Consider the following 20,117-nt stretch of genomic DNA (forward strand, 5'->3'; position numbering starts at 1 on the left):
ACAAAATTGTGCATTAGCAGCACATGTCTACAACAGATTATAAAAATAACTAAAGTTAGTTTCTGACTTTTCTATAAGAATTTTCGCATGAACTTGCTTATCACTTTTTTACAGAACAGGTCTATATATACGGTAGCCTATATATTAAACATTATGTTAAAATGTTTCAGTAGAAAAACAAAGTTTTTGGCGTATGAATACATAAATTATTTTATTATTTTAAATCTTAAAAATGCAACTAAAAGTTGAAATATTAAAATACTTTTTTCTTTCCCCTTTAGGTTTTCGAAACTGTTTCAATTCTTCTTTCAAAGTTCGCTGAGTTTTTGGGAGGTTGAACCATCTGAACAAAGAAATCACTGAGTTTAAACTTAAGCATAAATGAATGAATGAATGTAATTTACTTTATCCTCGCATGAACAATCGTTATTACACAGGTTTAACACCTCTTGTCAGCTTATGAGTTACCATGTATGTTACTTTGTGGGTGATTAAATAATAACCACTAGCCAAAGTAGCCATCATATTGAATTTTTGGGTGTTAGGTAGGCTAATGGACCAAATCTGGCCAAAATCCTTAGCCCTTTGGCAAGATAATTGCTCTAACCCAGTTGTCATTAATGGCTTGTATAAATTGTCAACACACATACAGAAATACCACATTTGTAAGTTGCAACAAGATGTATGAAATGAAAAACCAACAGTATAACAACTGTCGTTTATTTGCTAATCGAGGACAAAGTAAGTTACATTCATTACTTAATAGAAATACATGGGATACAATATTTACCTTACGAACAATTGCTCCGCTTTGGTATTTATATCTGATTTCAACAAACCATCTCTGCTGATTTTTTCTTTTTCACGAGACTTAGAATATTTGTATCCTCGTCTTTTCGAATCAGCTTCATTCATTTTAGTCTTCCAAGAGATTCAGAACATATTTATCTCAGATTCTCAGCACTGTTGAACTTGTCAAAAAAATTGAAGTATGTTAATATACAGGAATATTGAATTTAAAATAGTTATTAACAGCTTTATTTATCCCCTTTTCTGGTTAATATTAAGCTAAATTCATTTTATTCGCATTTTTACAATCTATGCGGAATAAACGACCACAGCATATTACTTTAATAAGACTTTTTATTTTTCGGGAATGTTTGTTTGTTTAAAATTTGTTCACACACCTGACGCTCATAGAAATATTACACTGCCTATCAGCTTTTGTTAAATATATCTTGCATCGTAATGTTAAAAAATAAATTTTATAAAATTATATATTTATTTTTGCTAAAGCCTTATTTCATTCAATTTGAAATTATAAAAAGAAGTTTTAAATTTATATTCTTCAAACATGCCACGTGTCATTAATAAACAGATACACCTCCATCGACATTCGTGCCGTGCGCATAAACGTCAAGTTTTTCATGCTTGTGAGTTGTGACTATAGCAATTTTTAAAACAAAGTTTTTCGGAATTTTTCTAGAAAAATCAATTAAACTTGAATAAAATAAACGTTACAGGTATTTCAATTGCATTCTGGAGTATTTAGTCCGCCATTTAAATCACTGGAGATATGTCAGAACGAAGGAAAAAGAAGAATAAAATGGGGGTAAGCATACATTTATATTTCATAAACGTACGTAATGAAACTTACGTAATAGGCATATTTTGCAACTTTTATGTGAAATTTCAGAGCATGGTATAAAATGTTTGCTTTGTATTCGGTATTTAAGGTTTATAATTAAATAAAAAGGCAGTAGTTGTAGTTTGTTTTAATTAATATGTTATGGCTACATTGATTTGTTGTTCATAATATATAAATACATTTCTTTTCGCCCAACATAAGTACTTATACAGCTTGAAACTATAAAAATAAAAAAAGAAATATAAAACACTTACACTTATATGTTGTTAAAAGTAAAAATTATACTTCTACTTGCCAAAGTTTTAATATCATTGGTAACTTATTCATACACATTAGTCGCAATTAAATGCCCAAAAGATACTATATCTCCACTTTCATATGTACCTGATACAAATTTTCTGCACGGCGACTCTGTCCAAATACTTCGTCTGTGCTCAACAATAAACTGCTCACATTATCTTGTGGTAAAGCTTCCCCTCTGTTATAGTCACCTTAATTTACTGCTCTCGTCAACTATTCTTTAAGTGTTTCATTATTCTTATTAATATTAAATAAGTAATCTTAAACTGTCACAAAATGAAAGAAAATTCTTAAAGAAGCCTGGTAAATCCTACAACAAACAATATGCTTCAATTCAAAATGATCTGGAGTGTGGATTGAAGTTTATTGCCCTAAGTGATATTACAGCCATAATTGCACTGTAATAACCCCTGGCACTTGCTCTCATCAGTGTATGGCTTGTATGTGAGGAATCAGAAGCTGAGTTAAATTGTTTCCTATCCACTTCCTACTTAGAATGGTGTCCTGTTTCCCAACAGCTGGTGCACAGCAGTTGTCTTTATACATATTTCCTTTCCACTTGGGTTCCATGCGTGCACTGTAATACAGTATAGTGTCATGCTGTTGCAAAGCAGCTTAATTTATGGAAATTTGAAGAGTTATAGAACTTATAGCAAAAGCAGGTTTAGTTTAAAGAAATCAGACCAGTTGCAGTATTGAAGACTTGTTACATTGTCCAAAAAGTTTATGCGTAATGTTTTCTGATTGAGAATTTCTTTTGGATGTTGCAACTTACAGAATTTCTGACTCAAGAAATATTGTGGTTTTGTTAAACGCAGAATTAAAACCGCCGTAGTTTGTTGTTAATTCACAATTAAACAATGGCAAGTTTATTTGGGTTGCCGATTGTCCCCGAAGTTAGGAAAGATGAAAATAAACCAGATGTTGATGACGAATGTTCAAAAAGTACCGGCAATTTTCAGGTTCAGTTTCCAACTTAATTCTGAAATATAACTAAAGCTTTACCACACTGTTTAATGTATGCAAATGTTAAAACAATAGTTCGCTGTGCCGAACAGGAAAGGCAAAGGCTATTAAACAAAACGTGACAACCAAGCATGGTAGCTTCATCATGCTCATATTGAAATAAATATATGTATATGATTTTGTACAGCACACTTGTAGTTATAAATTTATTATTTCTTCAAGTTAGTAGTTTTTAACTACACAACCCTGTTTTTCATCGTTGTCTGAAGATCAAATGTTGTTTTGATGTTTTAATGTTATTTTTGGTTAACTGTTAAGTTAGTATGAAGAACAGCCTGAGTATGACATTTGTTTAAACTTTCAAACAGTCCTGTACTTGCTCCAACAGCAGTGTTATCAAAGTTGTTTTAATTTGTGGTTATTCCACTATTGATTTTAAGTTTAAACTATCCTTTTATGACCACCTAACAACACTCATTAAGTCATTAAATTTCTTACAACCTTTTCATGTTGATGTACTAAATTTAAACAGAACTTTAAGTCTTACATATCAGTATACCACTAAAGTGTTGAATTCTTATAAAGTGTTGGTTCCTCACTTTTGTAAATAATAAAAATTACAACACGCTTTACACCGTACTCACTTAGCATTTGTTTGACCTAAAACTGATAATTTTCTCATTCTATCATACTAAAACTAATGTCGTATTATCTTAATTTAGGCACAGAGTGAAGAGCCAAGCAAGGAGGAGTTACAAATGGCAAAACATGTTCGTTTTAAGACGCCAAAGAAGAACACAATTATGCAAAAGCAAAAAGTGGATTATTTTGTTGGTGAGAATTTTAGTTACTACTGCATAATGGCAATAACTGTTTCTTTATAATATATACTGCAATACTGGGTCATCTTAGTACATGGTGTAACAACAATGTCTATATACTCCATTTATTTTCTAGTTTTATTTACCAGCAAAGGTAAAATCCACATGAAACTCAATGTTATATTACATCTGTATTTTAAAGGCTATAACTTAAAATAAATGTCTACAATTTCTAAAACTGCACAAAGTTTCCTATGAACAAGAAATAATGAAAATCATGTGATAATGCAGGTTCCAAGGCAGTGGACACGCTAATGAATTCAAAGTGGGCAAAATCTTCAAAAAAGGGGGATGCTATTATATCCAGCAGAGAAGAAGCGATTATTTTTATGGAGAAGTATGTTTCTTAAATTGTTTTTTAATGTTTATAACAAAGTTACAAATATAAATATAAAATTTATACATATATTTAACAAATTTCATTCACAATTTATTATGCTGGCGGCATTTATGATTTAATTAGGAGAAGTTTTATAGGCCATTCACATTTTTACAAATTAACTTATATATATATTTAGTAGTTAGTTTTTATTATAATTAGTTTTTAATCACAAAAGTTAACACTTTGCTAAAATAAATGTATTTTAGGTTGCTCTGCAGTAATCTATTTTATCGAGTTGAAAAAATCTTGAAAGAAACAAAGGCAGATAAGGAAAAGGTATATGGCATTACGAACAAATTTGTTTTTATGTTTCTCCTTAAAAAACATTTTTCGATCAGTTGACAATAAAATTATATGCGACTAGAGGACTAGTGTACACTAAATTAAGCGCAATGGTAATATATATAGTTACAGAAAAATCTTAAATCAAAAGAGAATGAAGAGGATTCAAAGGTGAAAAAAAGAAAAAAGGACAAGAAAGTGGAAGAGAATGAGAAAAAGGTAAGTTTTATAGTTCAACAAACTATGGTGAAAACACTTGACTTGGTCAGATTTTCAAATATTTATTTTTATCATATTTAAAGGGAAAAGAATCCAAATAAGTGGTTGCAATACTTTTTGTAATTCTTCAGATTAGTTCCTTATATACCCTTTAGTGCTGTAAATAAAGACTGAGGATTTTAAAACACCCCTGTGCTACTAATGCTTATGTCATGTTTATACACTCTCACTAGGGTTTATCATGAGTTGACTGTATCACCATTCACCAAATCCTGTTTGGGTTATGCCAATGGTCATCTATTCATGTTCATGCATGAACTTATAATTTATTGCTGAGTTTACTTAAAAACTTAGAAGTAGAACCCCTGTTAAAATATCTTATTAACTTCTCCAATCTTTAAATTTCTTAATTTAAAAGGAGACCGATGAAAAGAAGAAGAAAAGAAAATATAAACTTCAAGCTCATGAAGAGCAAGTGTTTTATGATTCCTCTGATATCTATGTTTGGCTGTACGACCCAATTAGCCCCAAAACATGGTTTTTAGGTGGGATAACCAAACATTGGCACTGTTTTTAAAGTTCCAAAAAATACTTGTTTAGTGGAAACTGACTTTTAACATGCGACAATCATATCAAAAATTTCGATGTAAAAAAATATATACTTCTGTGATGCAAGAAGGTATTTTTAACTTTCAATATCACTGAAGATGGTTTTAGTTTTTTTAATTAAAACGCTTAAAATGATAACAAAAATAGCAAGTGCACAACTTAGTTCTAACTATAACTTTAAAAAATGCTAAGAACTTCCGTAATAACATTCCTAATTTACACAAGGTGGCGTGCTTCTTCTGGGAGTCATTGCTGCGACGCTCTTTCCTATTTGGCCACCAAGTGTCAGAGTTGGTGTGTATTATCTGACAGTTGTTGGGGGATTTTTTGTTGGAGGAATCCTTGGCACTGCACTATGTAAGTAATTCAAATAACTATAAAATGTGGTTTTATTGTTGAATGAAATGTTGTTTTGTGTAATTTTTGTAAATGTTCCTGTTCTTCTAAATATAGTATGTAAAGTAGTATGCTAGTAGCTAAAAAATATTAATTTCAAATTAAACATAAACTGTAGTAGTGCCAACCAAAGGTGCCTAACATGGGTTTACAAGGTATATGTCATTGAGTACCCTGTGTTCCCAGTATAAATGCATTAACAATTCAAAAGCCTATCTTACAAACATGTCTTAAAATAAACACTATACAGTGGTGATAGTGCAATGATCAGTCCAGTCTATTTCTCAAATGAAAAAAGCGTTTATGCTTTTGTTAACTTTTATCTCTAAAACTAATGGGTTGACTTTTCAAAACTTAAATGCCTATGGTGCCAAACATTGCATAATATTTTGTCCTTAGCCATTCTTGAAACTTTTTCACACTATTATAATTGTAATGTATAATGTCCTTAACATTACAGTGCGAACCATATTATTTGGAGTAATATACGTTTTCACTTTGGGCACACACCATTTGTGGGTCCTCCCTAATTTACTGGAGGATGTTGGGTTCTATGATTCATTTAAACCCCTGTATACTTATGAATACAAGGGCTCCAAGCAAGGTATGCATTACCGTGTGTTTGTTACTGTATATGACAAATATGGCCACTACAGCCAAAAGTCAGCCATACATTTTTAGCTGACTAATTTTCCTATGACTTTATTTCAAGCCAGGAAATGGAATGAGTCATTTGCGAAAAACGTAGAAAAAAAAGTGTTTTAAAATAATGGAGCTGTACAGATAGTGGTTGCATATGTAAATCCCAGAAATATGGGAAACTTTTTAGGAAAAGATAAAATACCTATAAAAGTCACATGTTCTACACATTAATGTCAATCCAGTGTTCCCTTCTTGGCTGTCTAAACTTTAAATTGTCAACCATACATTAAAAAATTTAGAAATCTAAAAAATAATCACCAAAAAACTGTAGTCACCAATCGCCATGCAAGGATAAAGCAATTTAAATTCATTCGTGCAAATTTCAGAAACTAAAGAAAGTAATGAGGATGAAGAAGAAGAGAAAGAGGATCAGGATGAAAAAGATGACAAAGAAGAACCTAAAGATGATCCAATCAAATCAGAAGAAGAAGAAAAAATCGCTCGCTCCACCGATGAATTTTCGGACGAATCCGAACCAGAACTTGAGGTTCAATATGAAGACAGTGATTATGAGATCATAGATGGTAAAGTGCCTGCCAAAGAAGAGTAGGAACCCAAACGCTGCTTGGAAATTCTCAGACCCAGCTAATGCCAAAAAAACTGCTGCGATGTAACTGATGTAATTAGCTTGTCGCGACCAAAATACGAATACTGTGAGTCACACAATTAACTGGTGCTCATTCTGACAACCACCACGTGTAGCAGAAGAGTTTCATTTGTAGTATCGTATATTGCCTTCCATAGGGGACCATTAAAACCATGTTGTGTTAAACTGTATTGTATATACGCGTGTATATAGAGTAACCTACGGTGATGTAGGTTGATATGTTTGTTTTAGGAAATGTTTGACAAAGTTTTATTGTACTGCCGCTAATAAAAGAATATTTCGGGTACCGTTTGTATTTATATGTGTGTCTGATGAAAGGTAATATTTTATGAAGTAAGCATTAAAATCGAACTTCAATGTCGAAATAATTCAAACGCTTGATTAGTGTATCGATTCATCTTGTACAGTCCGGGTAACATGTAATAGGGCGGAGTAAGATGGGTATTGTTTTCTTTCTCTTTTCTTGTCCCATTCGGTAATAAACAAGAAATATTTACAGAAATATACCGCATCCTCACGACTCTAAAAAAAACATCTTTATTTTCAAAACACGATAAGGAAATATAAAATTTGGGTGCTAACGGTATTCACTATTATCCCACTGTACTATATATATATATAAGAATGAATATAGAATGCCGTCCGAGATTCAGAACCTATGCTATATTTAAGATTTTGTCTTGACAACGGACATTATGGGGGTTTATACACCAAACAGGGAGGTTCACATAACCACAGGGTTGGTGTAACAAAACGATCTGGCCATTACCGTAACCACCAGTTGCTAAGATAGTTATATTGGTAACTAGCTGTGTTTTGATCTTGAAGGAGAAGCTTATTTCTTCTAAATATTTGTGACCGCATTGGCATCTCTTGGTAATCCCTATGTACAGTGCGTAACTGCCTTTGCGTTCTATTCAGAGTCGCAGTAAAACTTAAATTAACTGTAATATAAGATCACATGTCGGTACGTAAATAGTCACCAAACAACGTGACATTCTATTGTCATCGAAATATCTATTTGTTCCGAAGCGGCGGACCGTATCGCGGAAATAAAAACGGGTTTCGAAAAACTGCTTGCTGTTATGCTATAATGGGCGCCATTGTATGTGGAAATGATAGAGCTGAAACTACCAGATAAGTTGTTTTATGTTCAAAACTGCAGGTTAATATAGTGCGTGTTACTTCAGCGCGTTGCGTCAGTCGCCTCAGGCTGTATGGGGGGAAACTACAGCGAGTGTCGTATTGTATAGGCTGGCATTTCAAGCTGTAAGTATAGAGTAAGGTAACAAATGGTGTAGGTTTAAAAACAGTATAGTATAATTTTCAGAGTGGTGGGCGAACGATATTTAGCCATTAGGTTGTAAACTGCCATACAGTTCTGAGTCGAGCATATCAGAAGCAAACTGCCCGGGTGTATATTATTCACTTTGTTTGGTTATTTCGAGGCAATGATATCATGCGCTTCCGCTTTTTGGAAAGGTAAAAACCATGACAGTTTTGCAGCAGTCGCGTAGGCTACTCGCGGTAGTTATAGCTTGCAGTGTACGTGCGCGTATCACATATAAAATTTAATGAGTTGAGATTTCAATAAATGTCTGATTAAAATAATTATGACAGTTGTTAATATGTCTACAGTTCGTAAACGAATCTAAAAAAGACCTCCTAAATAAATCTAGTGTACAAAGACCAAGTTTATAGTGCATGACAAAGCAGAACGAGGATTAGTAGATATATCATTAGGTAGTGTTTGTAATGAAATTTAGGTGTACACCAACGCAATGTCATGTGGCGGATGGTATTAATTATGCATAGCTAAGCCAACATACTAAAGCGCGACTGGCCCAAAGCTGTATTGTATGCTATATAGTTAAAATGCCGTTCCATAAGAATTGTAGGTTTTTGCCATTATGACTGCAATAAATTTACGAAATCAAAACTGAAACAAGTTAACTTTATAACGTAAATATCACTGATTGTGACGTCGTAGGTCCACGCGCGTCAAAAGTTGATGAACCAACTTACGTCATTTCCGTTTCGATGATTCACGTGTCCCCGTTTATTGCATGAGTGTGGCATTCCATCATACGAAAGAAAAACACTATGTTTGGGTAAAATTTAAAAATACAGTCTAAGTTTAATTCTATTTATAAAACAGGTAGTGAATCGTCGCTAAGCTATAATTGTTTGTGTACTATTTTAATGCTACACTATAAAGTATAATGAAAGTCATGGCAACTTTCTGGCTAATTTTCTTTTTAGGATTGGTGAGAGGATCTTACCAAGTATGCGAGGCAAGTAATCAACATATATGACGTATACACTTCTTATACTGATGTTAAACCCACGCGCCGTGTATATTATACTTTGGGGTAAGACGGTATATCGAAAATGCCAACGGTATACCATCTTACCACACAGTATCATATATTTTTTCTTAATCGTGTTTTTAACAATTAACAACGTTGTTTGGGGGTCGTAGGGCTACGGTTTTATAATTCTGTACTTGGTTTTTGTTTCTACCAACTGGAACGAAAAAAGAGAACAAAAGCATGCCCTATCTTACTCCGCCCTACTATACAACTATTGTGTAACATATTTTTCTTTATTTATGCTGTACAGACATGGACGTCAATCAACGAAACTATATACAGCCAAACATATGTGACCATCACCGACCCAACTGCTAACACAGTTCGACCACTTGGATTTAAAACTGCCGTCTACCGGTTTGAGGGAGGTACGTTATTGATATTTTTGCGTCTTCGTTTTTCGGCTAAATGCTAGAGTGGTTCTTATTGGCGATACATAGGTTTTGTAGGTGTTTTCACCAAAACCAAGTTTGGCACAAATGCATTTTATAAAATGTATATTATAGTTAACATAAAACCAGTACTAAGCAGTGCTGCTTTTATAATTCATTCTGTGTCGTATACTCTGTTTGCTGCATTATTTTCCACCTTGAAAGTTAATTGTTTTAGATTAAAATATTTAAGCTAAATTGTCAGGTTTTGATTCGTTAACACGTTAATGTCTTCAAAAACTTATATATGCGCAATTCAATTGTAAAAAGATCATGTAGGACAAAATAGGTTTACGTGTAACATTGCTATTTACACTGCAATATAAATAATCTATTAAAAATTCATATTATCAAACCTATTACAAGATAAGCCATTTCACCTGTAACGACTTTCAATTACAGAACGCCCGTGCAAAACAGTCGCGCCCACGGATGGAAACATGCGTCACATAGAAGTCAAGTGGGAGTTGGAGCAAGCTGGGAGGTTGTGCGTCACCAATAACGCTAACAACCAAAATAGATGTAAGGTTTTAGCATAACAAGTTTTCTGTAGATTACAAACGTTAGATGTATAACTTTTATACAAGTAGTAAACTGCAGACATTATAAAGTACGAAAAATGTAGAAAATTTAGAAAGTGGGGTAAGATGGGACTGTTGTTCATACTTTTTTCGTCCCTTTTTTGTAGCGGAAGCATGTTAATAGGATTTGATTAACGTAGAACCATACAAGATTAAATAATATAGCATGAATGGTCTAACGGTATCTTATCTTATCCCATGTTTCCTACAATTGGTAAAACGCAAGTAAATATTTCGTTTGTTTGTAAAAAAGATATCGTAGGTTTGTAAAACCAACACGCCAATATTTCAAAAGAAAGTTTATTATATTTATCATTAGATTTTAAAATGTTTCACGGCCTACAGAGATAGTAGGCCGTGAATGTTTATTAATAAACGTTTTAATTCTAGGTGGCACCTCCCGGCAATTTAGTCTCTGTACAGTTGTCCCGGGATCTCAATCATCGATTGAATACAGATTCTTCTGTGAGGGAGATGGCTGCGAAAGTGGTGATAAATTATTCTGGTACAGGTGAATATCAAACACCATATACTTCATGGATGCGCTGTTTTTTTTTTCTGGCCAATAAAGAAATGTGATACGGCGATAAAGCGGGCACGAGGTGTATAAAACAGAACATCTGTGATATAATGCCTATCGCTGACCCCACACGCGAAGATACAGTAGGGTGGGGAAAGATGGGACACATTTTGACTCTGTTTTTTGTCCCATTTAGCAGTAAACAAAGAACAATCAAACATTTACAAATCTATATCCTCACGACCCTCATAGACGATGTTAATTGTTTATAACACGATCAGGATATATAGATATTATGTGCTAAAGGTGTCCCATCTTCCCCCACCCTAATAGAAGCTACATTTGTTTATTAAAGTAAACCGCGCGTTACGACAAGCCTTCTATAATAAGTAACGCTTATTTTGGTTTAGTGAACTGGTTTGACTTAGTTTTGCTATTTCCGCCTTCACAGAAACCTTTAAGTCGTATGTGCTGTTATTAACAAGTTAGTTTGTAGGTTTGTAGTCGAATCACCTATGGAGAATGGAATGTACAACGAGAACTGGTGCGATACAAGAGACGACAGATACCCAGGAAGCTTGGTCAGGGTAATTGAACCTTAATTAAATACGTTTAAAATTTTTCGTTTTGAGTAGAAACCTGAGCGGCTTATTAAATTTCTTCAAATTTAAGCTTGTAATGTTTAATATAGGCCTCGAACTCGAGCTAGTTTTTATAAAGTACACAGCACGTTCTGTGTTTTTTACTTCAATATATTTATCAAGCTTTTTTTGAATTTCAGTTGCCGACCAACTTTATTCCCCCTACTCAAGCCACCACACCAAGGAACAAAGCCTCCAGTGTTGCCAGCAACGTTTTGGTGATGATGGCAACACTTTTAATTGCGGCAGCACTACATTGATGCATGTTATGTAAACCATCTACGAAACATTGTGCTGATAACTCTGCTCAGTCCCGTCTTCGGACATTAATTCAACCTGAAAATGTCCACTTATTTGATATAAAAATTGTTTTCATATATTTCGAATTTGGCCTGCATTTGATTTCCCCAGTAACACACGGAGTAAATAGAAATGTTTATCTCTTTACTTCGTGTTCTGTCCCAAATTCTTCATATTTTTAAAGTTGTCTATTTCGCAAACTGTATTCAAATATTATTAATTACTAACACCAACTTTTATGCACAAACAATTAATAACCGAAAAGTATTTAACGAAATATATGGTAGGGTGGGGAAAATGAGACACCGTTCAGTTCTATATTTTGTCCTGTTTAATAGTAAACACACATAAGCAATTGTAAAATCGTATCTCTACGACTCCTATATATTATCTGTTTACCTAGGACACTTGGGTATGATGTGCTAAAGGTGTCCTATCTTCCCCACCTTTCTACATGTCGTTTTTACAGTATATGTGTCTTACAACATCTAATATTTGTTTAAACCATTTAGTATTAAACCTTCTATTTTTCAACAGAGGTCCTAAAACTGCCTTATCTATGCGAAGCATTGCAGAAACTTAAAATCTAACAATAAATACACAATGCGATTTAGCAATCTAATTAAAACATTCGAATCTGCATGGCTACACCATTCATATTCATATTTAAAAGTATAACTATCTAACCGTGTATGATTAAGGGTATACATAAAATATCTCTAATTATCTTCGTGCACTTATATACTTTTGCTGTTTTACTTGTATTTTATTATTTTGTAGTGTATTTTACAAACGATAAAATATTTTACATACTTTCTTGTGTAAAGATTTACAAAGAAAAAATGAAAGTATAAGTACTAATAAGAGACTATATAATAATAAAATGTAAAACACTCACGAAAGAACGACAACACAAGAACACAAGGTATTACTCATATACATTTGATGTTATCAGGACTCGTAAGGTTTCAAAACACCTAACGGTTTTATTTGTTTGCAGTATAATACGACTAATACACAATTTATCGACTATAGACTTCGGCTGTCACTTCACAGTGTCGTTAAATGTTGTTCTTTCTAAACCCATCGCTACCTCCCCCCAAATGTGTTTATTACCCTGTTTATCCAATCTATGAAGTAGGATGCCCTTGTGTAAACTGCAGGTTTTCGTTCTTCAGCCCCGCATCGTCCCCAACTATAGATTCCGTGCAGAACGTACAGGCCATTTGGTCGCTGACAAAATAACGGTCCGCCTAAACGTAGAAAAAAAACCAGTCAGTAATTTATCAAACTTTTATGTTTACTTGAATAAAAAAATTAATATGATGTCTGTGTCGCCACGTTTCCCGCTCGTACAGTTATTTGCCAGCTTTAAATCAGCATGGTCGGTAAGCGAATTTAGATTTTAAGAATCGAATAAACTTTGTTGTGTCAAGATTGCAAAATTATTACCCAGAGTTCGTATAAAAACATATTTATATACGTTTGTATACGGACTCTGCTTTAAACTATACGTATAATATTTTGAGTACGTGGGCAAGTTGTTATCTATGGTTAGGTCATACCAATTAAGTTAAAAAGTAAGTAATTTTGGTTTATGCAGCTGGATAACAGATTTCGCACCTGAGTCACCATCGCACGGATCGTTACTGAGTTCACCAGCACACATCATACATGCTCTGATAACACAATTCCGCCAATCCCTTCTGTTGCATTGCTCATTGGTTACAAGTGGAACGGACACTTCTTTCAATACATTATCATGACCGGTACCTTGAAACAAAAATGTCTGAAAATATCTGCTGTTGTTTATGATAACTTTAAGCGTATGTGCTTGTGTAATAAACAGTAGTTGTTACATTTTGTTTGCGAGTTCATTTGATATGCTGTAAGCTAAATTTTGATAGAAATCTTTTTCTAAATTATTCAGTCGATATAAATGTAAGAACTGCTTTATGGTGTTTATACACCAAAGTATGTTTTGTGATTAGTGAAGATTTTATTTTCACCTTGTGTTGATCCCCATCCAAGGACAATGCAGTTCCCCTGTGGTGCTGGAGCCTCAAAAGATAGTGGCATTGGTGCAGGTGTATAATAACTGTTGGGCTGTACAGGTCTGAAACAGTAAGGCATATTTATAAAAATAATAGTAAGACTAAAAAGACATAGAATGTGATTTGTTGAAAGGTGTTGCATTTATTAAGGTAAAATAAAATTTAAGTTTTATTTATTTTGTTTTATTATGGTTGTACTTGTGTACATTATATGTTGCATGTTATATAAAACTAAACCTTGCAGAATACTTAAGCAAATCTGATAATTAAGTTTTACCTTTCAAGTCGTAACAGGGCAAGATCATTTAATCTTGGTTGGCCAGCTGTTTTACAATTTGTTGGATGACAAATAACATCGATCACTCGCAAATCTAATTGTCCAACATCCCGTTGAAAAGATAGTTTGCGGTATTTACCAAGGCTTACCATGAGTTCGGATACTGGCCTGAAATGGTAATTATGTGTTTTTCTACTTTAAATACCTAATAATGACATAGGCGTAATGTTAGGGGCTCATGAGGTGACATGTGCCCCTAACATATAATACAAGTGTAAAATAATTTGTGTCAACACCCTGGTTTTCCGATTTATTTCTATTTTTTATGTTTTAAAGTGTCTTCACAAAAAAGCAAAGCCACGATAATCAATTCGGATCCATATGTTTTTTCGATTATAAGTGTAATTGCATTTTTGCAATGTCACCCCAGATTTTGTCCAAAATTAAAAAATATATTATGCCAATGGGATAGCCTATGCTTAGTCAAGCTTTGAATAGTAAATATTTACCTTGCCCTGCTGCAATAATCTAACACACAGTGTGCTGCTGTTAACACCCACTGATTATCAATCCATGTTCCCCCACAGAACTGCGTTGAAAGGGAATTTTTAGATAAGTATGCCACCGAGAATCGTAGCAATCCAGCGGGCCCGCCACCCACTATACGGGCCATTGGTGCAGCTCTGTGTGCGAGGTCACGATGAGTTTGATACTCACAGCACGGAGCAGTTGGATCATTTCGGCAGCATTCATCTAAGTGGGTAAGTGTATTATATGTTTTTGTTGGTGTAGAAATGATAAACTTCGACCTTAAATGATGTGATTTTAACTAGTATTTAAGTTTGTTTTTCTATATTCCTATCCTTTTGCATGTTTGTTTATTTTTAATTATGAGATATAAATAGTTGATTTGTAACATAGAAGTTCAAAAACATAAACCATTGGTGAAATGATTTATTATAAATGTAAAATATAATGCTTGCCAACCTTGAGCATCAACTCTGCACTCATGTGAGGCTTGCTGTGGTGTTTGTCGCTCCATACCCTGTAGGATTTTCAGCAGTGCTGCTATTTCACTTAAACCAGCAGTTGGAGCAGGCTGAGCTGTAATAAATAATGTTGAAGACAGATATTTTTTAAAATAAGTGGTAGACTCTTACTGTTGACTTGTGGGGAGACTGCATGTACAATGGGGTCAGTATAAGGTGGCAAATCCTGTAACAAGCATAACAAGATTTTAAATTATAATAATAATAATATAAAAACTTTTATTTGTCTTTTTTATTATGGAAGATTTAGAAATATTAAACAAAAAAAACAAGATATAGCGACAAAACAGGCTTAATGGTAAAACATGTTTACATTTAATTGAAAGTGCTGTGATTATGTTGTTTTGTTATTTTACCTCCTCAGTTGTTGTTGATGTTGCTGTCGTAGTTGTAACCGGTGCAGTTGTTGTGGTTGTAGCTGTTGGCTCATGATTGCTTAAAAGTTGTTGAAGCCATGGTGGTTCACTTAAAGTTGTGCTTGTCTGTGTTGTAGATTGTGTTGTTGGAGTTCCTGTTCTGACTAAGGTTCGTGTTGTTGTGTTCAATACTGATAATATGGCAGGAAACACAGTTAATGGAGAAACGGAAGTATTAGTTGCGTTGTTGTAACCATTGATTGTTAAATTGTATGTTGAAAAAGTTGAATTGTTGTCCTCCACTACATCTGGCGGTTCCTCTCCTGAAATCTCTTGTGCCACCAGCGCAAGAAAGTTGTCATCGTCATCTATGTTGGGAGGAAGTGGTGGTTCGATCAATTCCTCTTCACTGTAGTCCATGTTTAGATTGTTTCTCCATGATGGACTGTCTAAAAAAATAATAAATGACGATAAATATAATCTTGTGGATGTGCGGCGCATTACTTATTAAATTATTATCGCACCTGCATCTAGATCCAAAGATGTATTGTTTACAAGGGGTGGGGGTACAAGTTCTTCAGATACTAGGACAGAAAAAAAACACCAGTATACCCCATCTAAGGTACTGTTCCAGCAGCAGCCCATAGATTCGCATCTTACTTTAGTGATTCCTGGAAAGCCACAGTCCTCTCTCTCTTCCGGATTGAATAAGCAAGTAGAAGTCTCTGATTCATTTTGGGGTATTGCACCCCTGGAAACTGGGTTGCTGGAAACTACTCCAGATGCATGTGCTTCAATTGGTTCAGTGGTATTTACGCTTTGTGCTCTGGGCCTCGTTGGAGCTTCTTCTTTGCTCTGAGCTGCACGGTGCATTGCTGCTAGTCTTGAAAGCAACTCCAACAGGTCTGCATTCGGCTTTGATTGTTTCCGCACTTCATTTCTGATTAAAACAGGTTTACCAAACTCAAGCATGTGACGAAAGTTGGGTTAAATCCCCACGGTTGAGAAAAAACTAACTAAAACAATATAAGCAAGATCACCCACAAAGTAACTTACATGGTATAACTTAGTAACTTACATGGTATAACTCTTAAGCTGACTCAATGTGTTAAACCCGTGTTATAACGACTGTCGTTTTTCGGCCACTCAAGGGTAAAGTAAGTTGCGTTCACAATCAAGTACTTACTCATTTAATGCTGCTGATATTGGAGTCGTTGTTTGTACTGTCGTTGTTGGGGGCGTTGTTGTTGTTGTTGTTACTGGTGTTGTTGTTGTGGTAGTTGTCGCTCGAGTGGTTCTAAAGTATATTTACGATAAATAAATCACTTTTAGAAACAAACATATACTATAGTATGGTATACAAACCGTATTGTACTTGGCAAAGAATTCACTCTGTTTGAACCTTGACTTGGAGGGAAGAACGTATAACCTGTATTTAGTTTTAGATGGTAAGTTAGTTGTTTGCGTTCAGCTCAAAACGGCAAGTTTAAAATCGTTAACTCTGAACCAACAAAATAAGGGGGTTTATGGTTCAATGTTAGGTTAGAAATTGTCATATTTGAATTTAACATGAATAGACGTCGCAGCACAGATCATGCAACATCTCGATTATTAAAGTGCGAGCTAGTGCAATCTATAGTAGAGTGGGGGGAGACGGGACACATCTATAGTAGAGTGTGGGAAGACGGGACACATCGTCTTTAGAGTGTGGGAAGACGGGACACATGGAAATTGCCGATGGGACACATGGAATTTGCCGCGCACTTTGTTGGACCGTGAGTCCCGTCTTCCCCACCCTACTGTACATGGAATATATACACACTAGTACTCCCTGCGGGTAAAGCGCTTGAGAATGCAAGATGTTCAAACTTACTGAGCTTGGAATAGTAGCACCAGCTTCCATAGATTGTATACTGATAGCAGCAACCCATTGCTTCACAAATATGCCGGCTCATATGTTGAGTCCCGCACCGCATTCGATAATTGTAACTGATCTGGCATGCATCGCTGCCGAAGTACATTGGCTGAAGGTATCCTGTTTAAACGGATAAATATTTTACCAGTATAGTAGGGTGGGGAGAGAAGGGACATCTTTTCTTTCTTTTTCTTGTCCCATTTGGTAGTAAACAGAACATTAAAAGAGTTATAAAACCGTATCCTCACAATTTCTATAGACCGTTGTTAATAATTTAAAACACCAAATGATCCGTTATATTCATGAAAAAATCACGCTCAAAGTAACACACATGGTAACTCGTAAGCTGGTGGTAAACTCGTATGAAACACAACACCCATGTTCTCACCGTTTCCCGGCACGCGAGAATAAAGCAAGTTGCATTCATTCATTAGTTCGCACACCCCGCACTTTGCGGTTTCGTATGTTATGCGGATTTATTTACCACGCCCGTCAGTGACATTAATTTTAGTAAACAACATTTAAAAAAACGTGAAATGATGTTGCAAAAAGCGCCTATTAAAATTCCCACAATTAAAGCATGTGTTTGTGCTAAAAACTTTAGATAGAAATAGCATAGTTTATGGCCGCAGGGAACGCTTCTATGCGTCACTGTATATGAAAATAGCGGGGATTTAAATGTAATAACAGGTTATACTGTGATTTCGGAAAGGTTCGACCAATTGTCGCGTTTTCGTTGAAATGAAACTATCCGGCCGTGTTAATTCAAATGCAAAATAGCTGCAACGATATTTATGTATCAACTATTTTAGGAATTAATTAGATTTTCTTAAAAAAACGCGTGCAGTTCTTGATAAAACTTATGCAGTTGACGCCACGGGGGATTTCGATTAAAAAGTTTTAGGAAAACGCATGTTCTAAGTTCGTGTTTGCACATTATAGACTGTCACTCAGGAAAGTTTAATACCTGGTAATATGATGCAACACTTCTCGTTGCTTGCCCACGCAAATTTGCGGAAAACTTAAGTGAATGATTAAAACGTGCTTTTTTATTTGCACAGTACCCAGAACTACTAACAGTATGCAACAAAACACCAATTCGCCAAACAGTTCTACGCAAATTTCTTACCTTCAACTTTTGCGATGAAGCCCGCCCACACTAAGATACTCGCAATAGTTGATATCTTCATAATATCGTAGCAACTGTGAAATGTATATGTGATTATATAACGTGTGTAACTTGGTATACTCTTACAGAATAAAACATGCGTTTCTATGCGATATAAACACGATTTTGCGGATTTCTCTTTCTAGTGCTGAACAGATAAATTAAACTCTTCTCTTGGTTCTTGTTTTCACACAGGTTTTACTCTCTTACTTAAATTTTAATCCCTTTCCCACACTGTAAATACAGTGTAACAACTGTATAACCTCTCCTAAGCTTCTTACAGAATATCAAGGGTCAAGATCGGCCCTTTTCTGAGAAAGTCGCCGTATTTCTTGCCCAAGGCCACGGTCAGAGCTTTACGTTTTTGAAAGCTACAATAAACAGTGAACTTACGTAAAGAATTACAAATCGGCAATAAACATCGCGCCATGAGCATACTAAAACACAGCGCGCGTATTAACAACAGGATATACTTCTTTAAAACCAATTTTCTTGAATTGAGAGTTCGGGAACAATAAGGGTTATCGTGATATTCGATCGCCGAGCCTTCTACCATCACCAAGTTCTCTAAACAGATTAAAATAGGAAAGTAATAACAAGTTTATGCTTCCACGTTCTTCGTGACGTGTCGTCGCCAATCAGTTTTAATGCGAGCACTACAAACGACTTCGGTTCCACCGATCTAAAATGATGTTTCTTGTCAAAACATACGACAGCTGATTTCACGGCCCAACTTGCTGAATAAATCGTTTCGTGACGGTAATAATCTACTTGTGCTCTTCGTTCGGTACCTTGTCTGTCTTTCTAATCTGCCACCTAACAAACTTGCTTCCAATGCGTCTGACAGTATACAAATATCAATACACCCGGCGGTGACATTTTTGTGTAAATACCGACAGCGTATTATAGATATGATTTAGAATGACAACGCAATAATAGATGTACCCGATGATCAGTAGGCCTATATTCAATAACGTGTCGAATTTGAACATTTATTTATCTTAAACAATAATATTCGCCGTTATGTACAGCCGCTTTGAATGCCCGCCGTACAAAAACGTGTATTGTTTAAAGGGTTAACTTTTGATCAGAATTGCGTTCGTTAAATATTTCGACATTTAATATCTTGACGCAATATGTCATTAAATTTTGACATGTGTTCCTTTTTGTCCAAAATTAAACACATTTGTCACAGACTCACAATCAGACTTAAATAACATTTTAAGAAAATTAAATCATTTAAAATGAACTCTCATATGTAAAACACTTACATTTGAATACCTTGAAGAATAGGCGAAGAATCCCTTTTCAATTACACCTGAGTATTCGCAAACTGCGTTACCCAGTTCGGCAAATCAAGTATACTGAATGTTTTGAAGTCGATATCGTAACAGTTATAAGCGGTCATCTTCTAAAATCTAAAACAAAAAATGCACGTCGTGGTTTGCCTTTTTCTAAATT

The 20,117-nt window shown here is 34.7% G+C and overlaps 3 protein-coding genes across 8 annotated transcripts; 2 read left to right on the top strand and 1 right to left on the bottom strand.

Annotated features, from left to right (window-relative positions):
* Nucleotides 1–1,408: 1,408 nt before the first annotated feature.
* On the top strand, nucleotides 1,409–7,278 carry LOC149743229 (translocation protein SEC62-like). 2 transcript variants are annotated; one of them, XM_089890870.1, is made up of 9 exons: nucleotides 1,409–1,612; nucleotides 3,637–3,748; nucleotides 4,027–4,132; nucleotides 4,384–4,453; nucleotides 4,592–4,678; nucleotides 5,097–5,223; nucleotides 5,513–5,644; nucleotides 6,144–6,287; nucleotides 6,712–7,278. In XM_089890870.1, exons 1-9 carry the CDS (start codon nucleotides 1,577–1,579, stop codon nucleotides 6,933–6,935), a joined length of 1,038 nt encoding a protein of 345 aa, XP_089746996.1. In that variant the 5' UTR covers nucleotides 1,409–1,576; the 3' UTR covers nucleotides 6,936–7,278. The 2 variants fall into 2 exon arrangements, with proteins under 2 accessions (XP_089746996.1, XP_089746988.1); XM_089890862.1 differs by lacking the exon at nucleotides 1,409–1,612 and adding an exon at nucleotides 2,693–2,910.
* A 996-nt stretch (nucleotides 7,279–8,274) lies between these two features.
* On the top strand, nucleotides 8,275–13,701 carry LOC149743230 (uncharacterized). Of its 2 annotated transcripts, none has more exons than XM_089890892.1 (7): nucleotides 8,275–9,286; nucleotides 9,615–9,732; nucleotides 10,198–10,317; nucleotides 10,767–10,887; nucleotides 11,393–11,483; nucleotides 11,678–13,225; nucleotides 13,441–13,701. In XM_089890892.1, the coding sequence occupies exons 1-6, from the start codon at nucleotides 9,215–9,217 to the stop codon at nucleotides 11,795–11,797; spliced, it is 642 nt and encodes a 213-aa protein (XP_089747018.1). In that variant the 5' UTR covers nucleotides 8,275–9,214; the 3' UTR covers nucleotides 11,798–13,225; nucleotides 13,441–13,701. The 2 variants fall into 2 exon arrangements, with proteins under 2 accessions (XP_089747018.1, XP_089747023.1); XM_089890897.1 differs by having other exon boundaries at nucleotides 11,678–13,221.
* On the bottom strand, nucleotides 12,583–20,059 carry LOC149743231 (uncharacterized). Of its 4 annotated transcripts, none has more exons than XM_089890835.1 (14): nucleotides 19,928–20,059; nucleotides 18,618–18,691; nucleotides 17,447–17,608; nucleotides 16,939–17,002; nucleotides 16,760–16,870; nucleotides 16,098–16,513; nucleotides 15,574–16,022; nucleotides 15,329–15,383; nucleotides 15,156–15,272; nucleotides 14,678–14,921; nucleotides 14,169–14,336; nucleotides 13,847–13,953; nucleotides 13,461–13,610; nucleotides 12,583–13,090 (listed from the first exon to the last, which is right to left on the bottom strand). In XM_089890835.1, exons 2-14 carry the CDS (start codon nucleotides 18,676–18,678, stop codon nucleotides 12,927–12,929), a joined length of 2,268 nt encoding a protein of 755 aa, XP_089746961.1. In that variant the 5' UTR covers nucleotides 18,679–18,691; nucleotides 19,928–20,059; the 3' UTR covers nucleotides 12,583–12,926. The 4 variants fall into 4 exon arrangements, with proteins under 4 accessions (XP_089746961.1, XP_089746976.1, XP_089746953.1 ...); XM_089890850.1 differs by having other exon boundaries at nucleotides 19,938–20,040; XM_089890827.1 differs by lacking the exon at nucleotides 19,928–20,059 and adding an exon at nucleotides 19,130–19,388.
* Nucleotides 20,060–20,117: the final 58 nt, after the last annotated feature.

Source organism: Ciona robusta, chromosome 1, assembly GCF_009617815.1.
Source record: "Ciona robusta chromosome 1, ASM961781v2".
Lineage (NCBI taxonomy): Eukaryota > Metazoa > Chordata > Ascidiacea > Phlebobranchia > Cionidae > Ciona > Ciona robusta.